The sequence below is a fragment of the Rhincodon typus genome, chromosome 2 (genome assembly GCF_021869965.1).
Source record: "Rhincodon typus isolate 14 chromosome 2, sRhiTyp1.1, whole genome shotgun sequence".
In the NCBI taxonomy this organism is placed as follows: domain Eukaryota; kingdom Metazoa; phylum Chordata; class Chondrichthyes; order Orectolobiformes; family Rhincodontidae; genus Rhincodon; species Rhincodon typus.
The window spans coordinates 99,940,892-99,957,286 of NC_063333.1; the positions used below are offsets into that span (position 1 = coordinate 99,940,892).

Below are 16,395 nucleotides of genomic sequence, written 5' to 3' on the forward strand. Positions count from 1 at the left end.
TATGGAGCTTAACATAGGAAACACAGGTTAAGAAAAAACAACCAAAAATCAGAAAGCCTGCTTGCTTTTTGAGCTGGCATGTCCTAATTCTGTGTTGGTAAATGTCTAACAGGGAAGGAAGTTCCCAGCAGATAAAATAGCATTACCTACCATGGGATCTAAACATGTCCAAAGCACAGGGAGAAGCTTTGGGGATGACATATACAAGTATAAAGTTGCACCTAGGCAAGTTGAAGGTTGCTCTTACACTGCAAGCTTAACATTAATGCATATTAATTTGGGCTCTACAACCAACCTGTGTAATGCAAATTAGGCATGAGGTTCCTCTTCCACCATTCCCAGTTCACTGTATGGTCCCAATTCCAGTCAGCACTACATCTGAACTATAACTGCAACTATGCAATGCAATCTAGTGTTTCAATTATGGTGTAAATTCTTATATCATCTTCCATACAGCAGATGCACATGATCTAGCGTTGAAGCCAACAACTGCCTGAAAATAAAGATGTCTTTCTCTTATGCCTGGCATTCATTGCTAAGATCTCAAATGCAACAAGAAAATGCAGCAACAGTGCATAGTTGTATTGACACACACTTTCTTCTCTGTTTGGAATATTTTCAATCGACTTGTTCAGGTGTACGATATGAATGGTGCAAGTAGGGCTTGAACCCGTACCTTCTGGCCCAGAGGTAGGGACACTACCAAAGCACCACAGGCTGACATTCTTACATATTATGAAGGGACTGCATAAAGTAAATAAATTTATTTGCTGTGTAATTTTGCTGATTAGGAATAGTTTATCCATTCATGTAGCCAGGGCTGCCAGGATCAATTCTTCATGCTTGTGAGAAGAATTTGCATATAGTTCCAAAGTGGCTAGGGTGAGTTAAAGCACAAACTCTAGGAATGAACACTAAGAATAATGATACCAATTCCCACCATTTGGCGTTTTCTACTCATTGCCCATGCAAATAATGCCTCCATGTCCAAATGTGTTTATGATCTGATAAACCTGCATGTTGATCATCATGCCGGAGGAGGAACAACAGGGAAATTTTTCCAAATTGCGTTTGAATATGTAAAGGTCTATTGCTGAACCTGTCCATAAAGACAGTCATTTAAGGTGAGAGGAACATGCAAGATGTCTATGTTTGCTATTGGAAGTACATTTGGCAATCCTACTACTTTAAATTGGCTCAATGACCAAGACAACCAAGTAACTGGACACTTTCATAACAAACGAATGTTTAAACAATCATTGTTAAGCTTTCTTTCTACAGGCCAGATTTTGCTAGAGTGGGGCATCTAGTGGCATGCTGCGTCAGTTAGACTTGCTCTTTACCATATAGGTTCTTCAAAAAAAAAGCTGCTGAAAGCACGAACTGAAAATGCAAAGTGAGTGAGCAATAGAAGGCTTGGAGAATGACAGATACAGTGTTGATCCCACCAGACAGAAGCATAGAGAAATAAACAGAAGGAGGCCTGAGAAGGATCTTGAATTCAATACCAAAATCAGGTACATAAAGTGAAATTAAAAAAAGGGAAAGAAAGACTGGGCTGACAGAGAAACTGAAAAACACATTTTCAGAATCTAAGACAATGTATAAACTGGAAGAATGAAAATATACATTTACTTACTTTCTGAGCAAAAGCAATTTATAACTACTCATCAACTATTACTCACAGTTAAACTGTACTCAAGCTATTAATTGCTCAGTTCTATTTTCTGTGGCAACTTTAACAAGGAATTGATATCAAAATGCAGCATGTTCATGCAAATCACAAAGAGGGTAACACAGTGATGTTATTTGTGCAAGGTTAACTGTGGAACAACAGAAATTGGCCTGCAGATTGTGGCAATACATAATTCAAGAAGTATCTCTTCATTGCTACAAGTTGCTGGCTAATTTTTGTCAATAATGGCACATGTTGGTCAGATACCTCTTTCTTTTTGACAAATTAGTTCTTACAAGTTCAGATGGGCGCCAGTATTTGTCTGCCTTTGAAATATAAACGTAATTATTTTGATGAATTATGAGGATTAGAGGAAAACCAAATAAGTGTCTTCACATTGTTGACTCATCTGACCACTCATTTTCTGGTTTAGTAGAGTCTGAAGTAATTTATAAGACTGGAAAGATTTCTCTAATTACTACAAACAACAAAATCATAAACGCACTATTTTTATAAAGTGGATGATAGATTTTCTTCATGGAACAAAATTACTAGTATAATTAAAGTACATGCTCTATACAACGAACCAGCTAACTTTGAAAAAGTCTGCTGTGAAAGGCGATTAGCCTGAAAGAGTTAATTGAAGGCCTTTGTATAGCTCCATCCATTGATGTCTATAGTCAGTATTTGTTGTCTGTCCCAGTTGTTCCAATCTGTTATTCTTACTCCACTGTCAGACAATTTCAGTTAGCCTGCAAGTACCATTGTGTCTTGCCCAATAAATTACAGTTAACCAGTCTTAAGCCAATGTAACCTGTTAACTTGGTTAGTATGAGATAAACTATTTCTTTAACTCAAGTATGTGGATCTTCTTGCTGAAGACTTAACCGTTAACCCTTCATCATTTAATACTAGTGAGTCCCACAGCCTAGTATTAAATGAGGGATTGGTGGCAGCACCTAAAGGAGATCCCAGCAGTATTACACTCAGAGGTCACTTTTACTACAAAGACCTTTCTCAAATTTGAAACATTACACAAGAACAGAAGACACAGCAGGAGTAGATGATAGAGCTCTTTTGAACTTGCTCTGTATTTTAAAACAATCTGCCTCAAATCCACGCTCTTGCTCACTTCCCATATTATGTGATTCCAAAAGACCAAATATCGGCTCATCTCAGCCCTAAATAACAAAGTCTCCTGAATCCCGACATGGAAAATTCCAAAAGATTCACAACCCTTTGACAGAAATAATTCCTCTACATGTTAGTCTTAAATAGTCGGTCCCTCACCCAAAGGCTGTGCTCTAGAATCCCCAGCTGGGTAAACAGCCTGTGTCTACCTTATCAAGCCCTTTCAGAATCTTGTACTGGTCACTTCAGCAACTGCTGGATATATAAACGATATAAATTTGAGTCATGCATGTTAAGGGATGACATTATGCCTCAAAAATGGCATCACCAATAAATTAGGGCTATCACCTGGACTCTCATACATGTATAAATAGGCAGCAAAAGCAAAAATGGGGCCATGGATATGTATTTGTTTTCACAGCCAAGTTTTAGTAAGTTTCCTGCATATGTTTGACTCAAAACCAAGAGGTTTCATGGATCTCGAGTAACATTTGAGATTCTCAGGGACATTTGCACCTGACATCATACCATGATAGCAGCTTCCCACCTTGCTTGACAGTATGACAGATATCGACAGGAACAGCTATGGATGAATCCAAGGTGTTGTCTGATAGATGTAATTATTTTAATATAATTATTTTAGGGTGGTACTTGATTGATTCTAAATAGTTCTTTGAACCTAAGCACCAACTCAGATGTAAGGAACCAGTTAACTGTACTGAGATGCTCTTTAGTCATAAGACTAGTACAATGCCTTGGTCATTGTCAGTCTTTTCATCATTGAACTTTACAGCAATTTGCTTCCTTCGATTACTTGAGAGTGCATTTAGAGTCAGTAACATATTAAAGTTACAATATTTGTCAAACGACTAGGGCTGGCAAGCTCCCATTCCTTGAAGGTCATTAGTGAACCATTTGGGTGCAGGCAATCTGGCAGTTTTCATGGTTATTTTACCTGGCCACAAATCACGGTATTAAAAAAATTAAATTCCCCAAATTATTAACAGTTGAATTCTCAACTTCTGCGATGCTTATCACAAACATGTGACTGTCATATTCATTTTAATATACTACCAAAAGGAGAGGGGAATTTACACACCTAAATTGTGACAGTCTTGCTGATCATTGATGCTTTTAACATCCATTCCAATTTATGGGGAGAAACAGTTTTTCTTTACTTCAAAGACTGAATTCCAATTGTAAATTCAGAGGTGGAGAGATGATTCTTCAAAGCAGCTGCCATGACAATTCACCCCATCAACTGCTTTTCTTTAGCCCCAGTAGTCATCAGTACAATTCTGTACCCTGTTTCAACCTCAATTTCTTCTACATGAGCTCCCCCATCCATCCTTTGTTATGCTCCACCCACAGTCTAGGTACTGTTTTGCTCCAATTTCCAGCTTGTAATAGGTCCATACTAAAACATTCATCTGCACAGCAGACCCAGATGAACACTGAACAATACCACAGGAGATCTGTTGGTATGTTTTATAAGTAAATTTAATAAATATGATTTATTGCACTGCAGTAGGGTTATCTTGTTTCTGGATGTAGTACAGGTCATTACATCATTTGAAAGCAATAACTTTCTTGTTTACAATTTTTCCTATTCAGAGAGCTTATCCGATCATCAAAATGGATTTTTTCAGATAAGCAATTCTTTAAAAAAAATTTGTAAATGAGACCTATGGATACCAAGTCAACACAATAGACAGCTGACTATAGACGACATTAAGTAAATATAACTTTACCATGAGGGCTATTCTCTAAATAATTGACTGAGTATGAATGTGAAGTATGTTACTGTTCATTTTGGCCTGTAAGTGAGGTTACTGTGGGGCACTCCAGAATAATCCAATAAAGCAGGAAAAACAAACTGTTGTTCTGCATATCTGGTAAGTAAATACAAAATCAACAGGTGTCAAAGTTCTATAATAATAAAAAAATTTATTTAGGAAATTTTCTACTGAAAAAAAACTGTATTCAAAATGTTATGTGCTAATTCTGAAGTTGTGAACTATTCTGGATTTCTTCCAGAATTTTTCTAAATGCTTCCTTTGAACAATGTTTTTCTACTTTTCCAGGTCAACCTTAAATGAACAGAGTAGCATTTCGTCAATAAATTATTTGTACATAACTAATTTCTATTGAACATCTATACAAAGCAGCATTCAGTAAAAAGTAAACAAAAACAGTTTAGTCATTGCTTTCACGTGGCAGAGTGCCCCACACCACTTCCAAAAGCATGATCTCAGAGTAAGAAAACAAAAATCAAATATCAGATGTAGGTGTTTGTGGGTTGTTGAGATGAGGAGGAGGTCTGCAGCAACAACCCACACTTTCTTTTCCAGTTATTTTATCAGTGGTTTCTTTACAAGTCCCAATAATTAGATTTCTCAACACCTGTGCACTTTCTCTTGCTGCTCCCTTACGAGCACACCAACCCACCACACAGACACAAACACATAACTTATGTGCATCCTCCAACCAGCTCAGTTGGTATCAACATGCACACCCACTCCTCCTTTCCACAAAACCACTGCTGATTTTTCTAAAGAAAATCTTTGAGACAACTTGTTTTCACCTAATAAAGAAGTTAGTTGTTCCATTAAATGCAAGGCTGTTTACAACACTTGCAGCTCCTTTTAAAAGCCCGAGACAGAAAATTTGATACTTGTGGGAAAGGAAATATTATCCAACTGAATTAGACCTCATATTCAACTTTATGTTCAAAATCCATTCCAGGAGGTTTATTTCCAAATATTAAAAATGAACACAAGGCATGTAGTACAAAATATTCAATACTAACAATACCAAGTTAGTATTGAAGACTGTATGTTTAAGGTGAATAAAATGATGGAATGCAAGCATTTACTATAGACTTTACAAAAGATACTAATCAAAGCATTGGGCACTGGAGAAATGAATGTGCATATTGTACGATATTCAATTTACAACACTGCTGAATGAGATGGATGTAATGGAAAGAAAGTTCAGTCCAGCTTCTATAGAACATTCAATCCATAAAATCAACAGTAGATTTTCTTCCCTGGGTGTCTGATCAGTCGCAACAAACAGACGTGTGCTGTTCCTTTGAAGTCTAGGGAATTCTAGGCATCTTAAACCTAAAATATGGGAACATTTACAAGCACAGCTGCAGGCCTTTCAGGGCTGTAACTCTATATTAGGCCTTCTGGCTGTTAGTGGAGATTAGAAACTAGAAGACATTAAGATGCATCAAAACATCCTGGGGATTTCCTAAAAAAGTAATTTTTGACATGAATCGTTTTTGTCATTGGCCTACGTTTGGTCAGCAGTGCAGACAATGATTTTAGGTTTTAACTGGTGGGTTAATATCAAAATGAGGCAAAAGGCTGGAAACATCCCATGCCAACTCACCACATAAAACCTCTCTGTTCAATGTAACCTTTGATCAGCCAAAGTACTTTCAATCTAAATATACAGCAAACAAAATCAAATCTTATTATGTTTGTAAACATTTTGTTAGAAATAAATTAAAATAAACAAATACAGTCTAGAAATATAAATTTCTTTCTTGACTCCATAAGTAGTCTCTCAAAGGCTGAATATTATTTGCTAAACATATTAAGATTTCTCTCCTGCTTTGATTTGTTCAAATCATGCAAAGAATGCAAATAAATAAAGTTCATATAAAAATTGATCTCTGGTATTATCTATTTGAGTTGAATGAAGATTTCACATTTGGATTGACTAGATTGAAAGGCTACACTCCACACATCATAACCTAAGAAACTGGAAATAAATCCATAATAACTTGTTTGATTAGGGAAAAGAGGTGGTTTGTCTATGACAACAAAAGCATAGATAAAGAACTTAGCTTTTTCCAGTTCCCAATTCCCTTGTCTCAACTTTTAAGTGCCATATTGCATGTTTAGGTGGAACTCCATAATTCAAAATGCAACATAATATTCTCCAAATACTCAGAAGATTTCATAAGAGAGCTCAAAAGATTTTCAATACTTTTAGTCTAACAAGTTAAAAATTCGTTTAAGTCGAGCTTTTTATTGGTGTTTTTTTATCTGTTGCTTTAATATAATGTAAATAATTTTGGCATTGGCCTGAACATAAAGGATGGGAGTACAGGGTGGTTAACCCGTGCACACCTTGGTAAAACAAAAAGTGTTAACCGTATGGCATACTATTCCTGTTCAAGGCACCCAGATGCTTCAGATAAAAAAAAGAGACTGGAGTCTGACTCTTGCTAAGCACACAAATAAAGACAGCTCAAAATGTATCTGCATCATGAGTTTGCCTTGCATACACCACAACTGATCATGTGCTCTGTCCAGTTTTGTTTTGACAACTGCAAGAGTCATTGAGGAATGTAAAGTAACACTTCAAGATAATAAAACTGCAATAAATTTCTTTATGGACACTTTCTTGTCTGTGCAATTTTAAGGCAACTCTAGCATCTTTTCAGCTACAAGTATTATGGCAAATAAAACAAACTCCCAATATACTAATATTAATCTTTAATTCTAAAGAGGTTTCCAAAGATAACCCTAATAAGAAGAGGGAACTAAACTTGAACAGGTGGCTTCAATATTAAAAGTAAACAAATAGATTAAAATTAAAGTCCTTATTCAGTCATTGGGTCTACAGCATGCTGTCTTAGTCACACATTCTCACTCATGCACATTCAGCTGACAGCTCTAAAAAAAAAGTAAACAACTGCAAACTTTATTTTAATCTAACATTGAAACAGAGATGGAAACTAAAAGCTCTACCTACAATTCTAATTTCTGTAGCATTAAAGAAGAGGAAACAATGAAATTGCACTGCTAACTCTATAGGTCTTGTTTGAGAGGAGGGTTAAAACTCTGCAGACTACACAAGTAGACTAACGAAAGAAAATGATAGGGTTGAAACATTGTTTTTTAACATGCCATCTTCAGCCTGCAGATTCTCATCAAGTATCAGCTACAGCATTTACTGTCTATTGCTAAGTTAAGAATACTACAGGGCTTCCACAGTATTACACTTAATGCCCACCTCTCCATTAAAAACAAAGTGCAACTAATTCAACAATGTAACCACACATTCTGCAGCCATTTTAACACTAGGTGCATTATATAAATATACTAGAATCAGTTATTGGGAAAATTTCTTCACAGTTTTACAGCTGGAGCTCCTTTGTCAGAGCTTCCATACAGTTAACAGGTTTAAAAACAGCATCTGTTATGCATCATATCGATAGGGTTCCTTGAATCACCTCCTTTCATCAATTTTTTAACAGAGAACTAAATGCTTATTCATAAAATGTAAATTACTTACTTGTAAATTCCCAATTCTCAGAAGAGAATATCCTACTCTAAATCAACATAAGTATACTATCCAGGTATCCCTGTTCTGAAGGAGGATCACTGGATCCAAAACATTAACTCTGCTTTCGCACCACAGATGCTGCCAGACCTGCTACTTTTTTTCAGCAATTCTGTTTTTGTTTCAGATATCCCTGCATTTGTCTATTCCACAAGCTGGTGGAATAAATTATTTGAAAATACATTACATTTAAAAAAACAAATAGCCAAGAATGCATACAAACTTGCAACAAAATACAGACAGTTCTTTACTCAGTTGTGCCTAAAAATATTTTGTGACATCAATACTACTGCTTTTAGTTTTTCTTTCCTGAAAGGAAAGAAAGAATGTCAGAGGACCAGTAAATAGTTTGTTTTTACTTAAGCTTATAAAAGGTTCTTTTAACCAAGGTGCAGTTTAAAAACCAAATCAATAAAACAACTGAGAAATAACTTGGATCACTTTAACCCTCTCCTTCTAAAAACTGTGAATACTTGAAAAAAGTTAAAATTACAGTCCAGGGGAAAAGCAGGCGAGCATATTGAACTGGTAGCTGAGAATTCCAGGTCAGGTACAACAGGTTGAAAGATCACCTTTTGTGTTGTACTGTTCTATGATTCCAAGTAATTAAACACAGGAGATAAGACAAAATAGTTGTCTGACAATCAATTAAACCAAAACAACAAGATGTAGTGGACAGTAACTGTGTCGCAGGAAATTACTCTTTGCTTCTGGTAAAGTATTGTGTATGCTGGAAATCTGAAATAAGAGCAGAAAATGCTGGAGAATCTCAGCAGATCTATCAGCATCCGAGGAGAGAGAAACAGAATTTCTGTTATTAAGTCCTTTATGACACCAGACATGAAACATCAACTAGATTTCTCTCTCCATAGAAACTACCTATTTTTCTGCTAAATTTAGAAAATTTTGAATGGGGCGATTTAAAGGAAAAAGAAATGCCAAGAAGTTTCAATTAGAATGGAATAGCTGCTTAAGCATCAACACTCCAGCTGTATAAAACTTCCCAACAAATTCTAACTTGCTTTACTGGGGGAGAAACTTACATAGCTTAAATATAGTAATGTACATGTTTCCAGTTTACAAACTATAATTCAATGTTTTTTTTATTTCCAACTAACTTCGAGGAAGATTATTAGATCTTCTTTGTGGAGTAAACAGTAAAAGCCAAATCCTTATTGTACTCAAATATTTGGAACTCAGATGCAGGTGGAACTGATAACGGTTCACAATAAGAACAATTATATAAATTCAAGTAACTGTGCTAAAACCATTAAATTATTGTAAACCCAAGAAAATTTTGCTGCAGAAGCTGTTAAAGCACCTAAAAGTTTGGTCTGTAATTCAATTTTACAGTGCCCAAGATATTTTCAACGTTTTTGTTTGAAATGTTTAGGTTTTTCTGCACATGATATACATAGACTGGCTTCACAAATAATAAAAAAAAAAATTATTTTGTCCGTGTAAATCATCCTACTTATTCCAAAATAATCTGCAATTTTGCACCTTTATTTCTGCCACATGTAATTATGCCCACTGATTATCCAGGTTCGCTGATTTACAACAACCATTTAACACTCAAGCAATCGAATAAACAGATTATTTGATATACTCACAGCATTTACAGTTTCAAGTGGTTGTCAGCAAACCATAGTTCTGATATAAGTTATCAAACCTTTCTAACATTAACCATTGTGAAATTACTGATGTTAAACATAGGAAAGCTTTATGTACAAACAAATATTTGCCTGCAGACAAATGCAGAGAAAAATCAAAATTCTAGATATAATTTTTTGACTTCTTGTATTTCCTTCAAACCCCAAAAAAAACTAAAGAAATATTTAATCTCATCACTTCAGAATGGACAGAACCATCTGCAACTAGTATGCATTTGCAAATATAGTTTATCTAATTTGTGGATGATGTTCAAGTGGAACAAAGGTGGGACAAAATTGGAAAAGATGTAACCAAATGTCTCTTCTTCAGTCTTTTCCACAAAAACAAACTTCTAAGACTTTCTTTGTCAGAGTCAATTATCAGTTTTTGATCCCCAATAAAATTAAAAGAAATCTAACAAACTTTATAGAGCAAAAGCAATATTCAAAAGAGTAATTCAACTATAAATCAGTAAGCAATTGCCAATTTTTGCCAAGATCCTGGAGTAAAATAGGAATTTTACAATAAGATCCTGGCAAAACTTTTCCTCATTATAAGGAACCTTAAAATTTTTATTTGAAAACTTCAGAATTTTAGATCAAGCATTATAATTGCTATCCAAACTTAGACTAACCACAGTCACTATATGGAACCAGAAGTTGCTACATTAGCTTTCACCTTGAAATGGCATGGTTCCATAAATCAGGAAGCTACTGTCATTGCTAGAATCATAAAAACAGCAATTGATAGCATTGCTAGAGAAAATACGCCTCTGTACTGGCTGTGTGAAACAGCTCATGCTTACTGCTACATTCCCACCTGTTGTCTATAACCCCATAAATTCTTCACTTTCAACTACCTAGTAGAGTTTCTTTAAAAATATTGTTGAAATCAACTTCTACTACCTTCAACCATTTGTAAGCTCTAGTTACTGACCCAGAGTCATTAGATATTCTCTACCTAATCAAAACCTTATCTTAAATTTTCTATGTTTCAAACAGAGCAGTCACCAAAGGATGTACAGATACAGCAGGAATTAGGAAGGGAACAGATTTGTAGAGAGAAAAATAAATGAATGTTGCAGACAACTTTTGCATAATTTGTAACTAGCTCGTGTACTGCAAAAGGAAGAGCTTTTAAATGTGAAAAATATAGGAAAAACATCTTTAATTGTTACAAATTACAAAGCTCCAGTTCAGACTATTGATTATACTGATGGGTCTTTACAATTCCTTTTCCTTGTAAAGCTTAACAAAAATAATTTGAATATAAGCATTCAAAGTACAGATCCTACTTGAATTAAAACAGCTTTTCAATGGGAATTGAGGAATGATAATATTGTGACCAGTTTGAATGGTGCAGGTTTTGGGGAGAGTGGCAACAGAAGATATCCTATCCCATATGGTAGACAAAATTATAGATTCAACAAATAACAAAGTATCAATCCTGTTCAGCTTGCATATACTTCAGCTCCTGAAAACTATGGGATCAATCTTCATCTCCTAACTGTCTGGTGTAAAGCAGTACTTTAAAAAAATGTAAAACAATTGAAAGTAAGAATACTGACTAATTGTTTGTGAAAAAGAAAAAAATTGAAAAGCTGTTTTGATTTATATGAGATCTGTACTTTGAATGCTTATATTTGAATTATTTTTGTTAAGTTTTACAAGGAAAAGAAATCGTAAAAGAGCCATCAGTATAATCAATAGTCTGAACTGGAGCTTTGTAATTTGTAACCACTAAAGATGTTTTTCCTATATTTTTCACATTTAAATGGTAGTCACTGTTGTTATAACTGCAAAGTGCTTTTCAACAGCTTAAAGACAGCAATAATGCTATATAAATGCAAGTTCTAAAAATTATTCATTTAATCTGGAGGCTGATCATATTTATGTATTAAGCACCCTAAGTTTAACTAATTGTACTTGGTATTTTAAAGTAGTTTTGCTGCACAAATTAATCTGAAGTGATTTTAACAAAAGGTCTCATTTGTAACTGTCAAATAGACATCTGTAATTGCTTTCTAAGATTTAACTAAACAATTAATTGTTGACATCATAGCTTAAAGTCCTGTATTCATTACATCAGAACTTTACTATTGAAAACAACTCATCAGGATTTTAACTTGAATTGATCCTTAATAACATATTATCACAGCATAATGCATATAAAATATATAAATAAGATATTTTGTGAACAGATGTCTAGATGTAGGATGAAGAAAAAGATTTATACAAGAGGGAGCAAATCCATAATCCCTCAAATGAACATATGCTGTTGACTAAAATAATACCCAGAACCAGACATAATGCCAGATAAGTAGTGATTAAACTGATTACAACAGCAATATTAAACACCAATGTTTTCTTCACAGTCTTGATAATTTTTAATGGATGAGCAATCTTTGTAAAGAATATTTTTCTTGGAGAAATACTTAATAAATGTTAAGATACACTATCTCTGGCTTACATGGAAATTCATTACAGCCATATTCTCTCAGAAACACACTCAACCATAAATATTTACCAGTCAAAAAAATTAACCTTTAACAGTTCTTATGCTTCCCAAACATTTTCCCACTATGACCCCATTTCCAATTTTGAAAATAATAATGACCCCTCAATGAAAAGAGAGATTGGACTTGGGGTTTGAGGGGGCAGGGGCCTATTAGAGATGGCGAAAAGCTGTTATAACGGTCAGAACTCCACAGCGGCCATTGTTGTCTCAGTGCTTGGGAGCCCAAAGTTTCAGCTCTCAAAACCACTTTGGGTCCTGACCCCCATTTTGGAAAGCTCTGTTATTCAAAACTACTCACTTATTGATAATCACCTAAATCTATCCAGACTATCCCACAGATGCTATGTTATTGGTCAGCCAAAATCCTAAGATTCTTGAAATGCAAACCCTGTCTGTTACATCACATCATGATGATTGCTGTGTATGCAAACAAAGACCAAACTTGTACATCTAATGAATGAGATCATCACTCGAAGTAACAAGCCTTGCACAGTACGTGAATGAAAATATCTTGCACATAGAATAGCTGGCTGACCATTGAGGTTTAGAGTGGTACGCCATGATTTATGCTTTGCGAAGTAAATATTTACCTCTAAAAGCTATAAACATAAACGGTAAAGGTTTTTGTTGGGGAAGCAGCAAGTCATTTTACAGCTTATCCACGTTTCTACGAGAATACAACAAAATTGAGGACAGAATGCAATCACAATACAGACTGAAGAAGCAATATGGACTAAAGATCCAACAGAAATACTTAACTTTAGAACAGTTCAAGACTTAACAAGTATGTCATGCAGAAGAAGCTGCATGTATATCGGGCATTCAAACTCAACTAAAAACACGTGGCTTCGGAAAAATTTACAAACACCCACCTGTGGCTGGTGATGCAAAGTAGAAAAAGATGGCCAGAAGTGGATGAATGTGAAAGCTGTATAGATATGTTGGGCGATGGAAGTGGGCAGGAAAGGTGATAGATGGGAAACATTTTATTGAGTGGGAAGGTGTGTAGGTGATGCAAGTGGGCAGGAAACAGACCGTCCCACACACAGTCTCTCTCCTTTGCAGGTAAAGGGGGCGGGTGATGCTGACAACCTCAAGAACAGTCAAGTGATGAGGGAGAGTGAAGGTGTATCCTGGCCACTGGTTACATACCCAGTCTCCATTGGCGCGGATCCAGTCAGTGAGGCTGCTGTCTAGGTAAGCGGTCATCCAGGTGGCGATGTTATCAATGAGCGATGCCATGTCCCTCCTCTTGGCGCTCTCCACACACAGGGTGCCCCCGAACACGAAGAAAGCCACGACCCGGCCCCAGTTGACTCCATCGCGGAACAGCTCCTCGGCCACCGCCTCGAAGCGGCCACGGGCACTCTCGGGCTCGAAGCGCATCTGCAGCGCTATGTCGGCGAATTCCTGCTGGTACTGGCGCTCGAAGCTGTCGCCCACCTCGCGGAGGACGCGGTGCGCTTTGTCGGCGGCGGCGGACGAGGCGGCGGTCGCCCGGGGCCGGCCGGGGCTCGGTGAGCTGGGGGTCGGAGAGCCGGCAGCGGTGTCCAGGGGCTCCTCCCACACAAATCCCTGGCGGGACAGACGGTAATACAGGTAATGGCAAACCAATTCACGGCTGCTGTAAGGCATCTCGATCGAGCAGGGAGAAGATGGTGTTACAATAAAAACGAAATTGTTCAAATCTTGTCTCACAGCCAACAGCAGCACATCCCTGGAACCACTTTGGGGACCACTTTGTTGGAATAAAAAGGACTTGGTTTTTTTCCCCGTCAGGTGTCAACTTCACTTCGTCCCTGTAGCCTTATTCAATTTGATTTTGTTCCTCCAAACATGTTCCTTTTTTTGTTTCAAATCTTCCTCATAAAATCGCTCAAACTGCTCCCGGCTCTTTTTTTTTTCCCCGTTTTTAATTCCACTTTCCGTGCGTTGCAGTAATGGATTCCCTTTTGGTCGATTGCAAATCTCTCGTAAATTTCAACGCACGTTTTCTTTTTTTCACCCTCTTTGTCAAAACGCTTGTTCCTCTGATGTGAGGCAAATACGAAACTGACCCCGGCAGATTGCAGTTTTGAGAGGTTTTCAGCTCCGTCCGTTGAAGGAAAGAGGAATTGTTCTGTCTCTCTCTCTCTCTCGTTATGATGGAGTTTTTGTGTGTGTGTGTGGCGGCTGCCGCCGCTGCCGGATTTTCGGCTCCGAAACCTGACGTGTAGAATTCGATGTAAAGAGGAGCGGGAGCAGCTGTCAGCCTCTGCTGTTGGCAAGTCAGTGAAGGGAGCGAGCGATAATCCCAAAGCAGTGGCTGGGTGATGGTGGCTGGTGTTGTAGAGTTGAGGAGGAGATGATGATGGTTGGAGGGGGGGGGGTTGGTTGGTGAGAGGAGGCTGCCCGCTTCCCTCAGTCGAAGCCGGCAGATCCAAGACTACTCCAGCAGCTCGTGTCGATAGTGGGTAGGAGCAGTGTTTTCCCCAGACCCCTGCCGGCAGCGCTTCCCCACCCCGCTCCACTCTTCCCTCCAGGCGGTTTTCTTTTCCTGTGCAGAGCTCGGTTCACCGCCCCCTCCCCCGACTCCTGAAAACCCGGCGGAGAAGGTGTGTCCTGCGGCTCCCAGTCACCTCCAGAGCGGCTGCAGTCAGCGAGAGGGGAGGCCTCGGACGCTGCAAGCCCCGGTCCCTTCCTTTTGCCTCTTCCTGCAGTCAGTCAATCACTCAGAGCCCCGGGGCACAGATCTCTCTCTCTCATTTTCACACTCTGCACTTCATTCTCTTCCCCAGAAAACACGCAATATCCTGTACGTCACCGTTTGCCGCTCATGGCAATGTTCATTCACTAAAATCTCTTACAGCCCGAGTGGGAGGCGCCAAAGTGAGCAGCGGCTGCACAGTGTCCCCGCCTCACTCCTCGTCTCATTCCTGGCCTCTCTGTGCGCCAATCTGCAAAGAAAACCCCAGCCTTCAGCGAGTTAACAAAACGTCCTTCTTGTGGTGGGGCGTTGAATCCGAAAGAAAGGAGAAACATTTTCAGCTGGTCCACAAACACATCAAATCCTTCCTTTTTTGGAGGGAGGGCTGGATGGTAGGAAGACGTGGACAACAATCCCATGAACAGGTTTACAGGCTGATCATTTCTCGCCAGTAATGTGACAGGCTGCTGCCCTTTCGATGCACAAATCTAAACTTTCGATCTGAAATCTAAACCTTGGGTGGATTGTAAGGGTTGTCAGCAACCCTCCGCCTCCCACCCCCATTAACTTATGTATGCGAATTGTATACCGATTTCAGATAAATACTGTTCTTTAATATTGAGCAACGGTTGGACTGAACACAGTGACACAATATGGAGTAATCTGGTTGAAAGAGCAATCAAGGTGAAAGGATGTGAGCCTGAGGGTTCAGTTCTCCAAGATAAAGTCGATAATATATTGTCAGTCAATGATCTACTGCATGAACCACGTAGAGGGTATGTGCAAGGAGTAGTTACCAAATTATTATAATCGGAAAATATACATCACTTGAGTAGTTCTGACTGTCATCTGAACCTAAAGACTTCTATCCTTGTCGGTAGTCCCTTGATTGGAAACACAGAAATTAGGAGCAGGAGTAGGCCATTCAGCCAATACCAGCCTCTCCACCTGCCAACATGATCATGGATCCAGCTCAGATGTTCTGAAGAAGGGCCACTGGATCTGATAAGTCAACTGTGCTTTCTATTCACAGATTCTGCCAGACCTGCTGACTGTTCCCAGCAATTTCTGTTCTTTGAAAATGGAAAGAACTGCGGATGCTGTAAATCAGGAACAAAAACAAAGTTGCTGGAAAAGCCCAGCAGGTCTGGCAGCATCTGTGAAGGAAAAAATTTGTTAACATTTCAGGTCCGGTGACTGTTCAGTTCTGAAGTGTTCAGAGGAAGGGTCACCGGACCCGAAACGTTAACTCTGTTTTTTCCTTCGCAGATGCTGCCAGACCTGTTGAGCTTTTCCGGCAACTTTGTTTAAATTTCTGTTCTTTTTTTTCTATCTCAGAGTCATACAACAGGTAAACAGGCTGTTCGGC

General features: G+C 38.1%; 1 protein-coding gene across 3 annotated transcripts in view; it reads right to left on the reverse strand.

Annotated features, from left to right (window-relative positions):
• Positions 1 to 13,990, reverse strand: part of LOC109930204 (apoptosis regulator Bcl-2-like) — a 148,226-nt gene extending 134,236 nt beyond the window's left edge. For 2 of the 3 annotated variants that reach the window (XM_020529743.2, XM_048615150.1), the window contains exon 1: positions 13,493 to 13,990. In XM_020529743.2, the coding sequence (XP_020385332.1) occupies positions 13,493 to 13,975 (483 nt within the window). In that variant the 5' untranslated portion in view covers positions 13,976 to 13,990. Of the gene's footprint in view, positions 1 to 13,212 lie in introns of all 3 variants that reach the window. The other variant, XM_048615139.1, reaches the window with a different exon arrangement.
• Between the last annotated feature and the right edge of the window lie 2,405 nt (positions 13,991 to 16,395).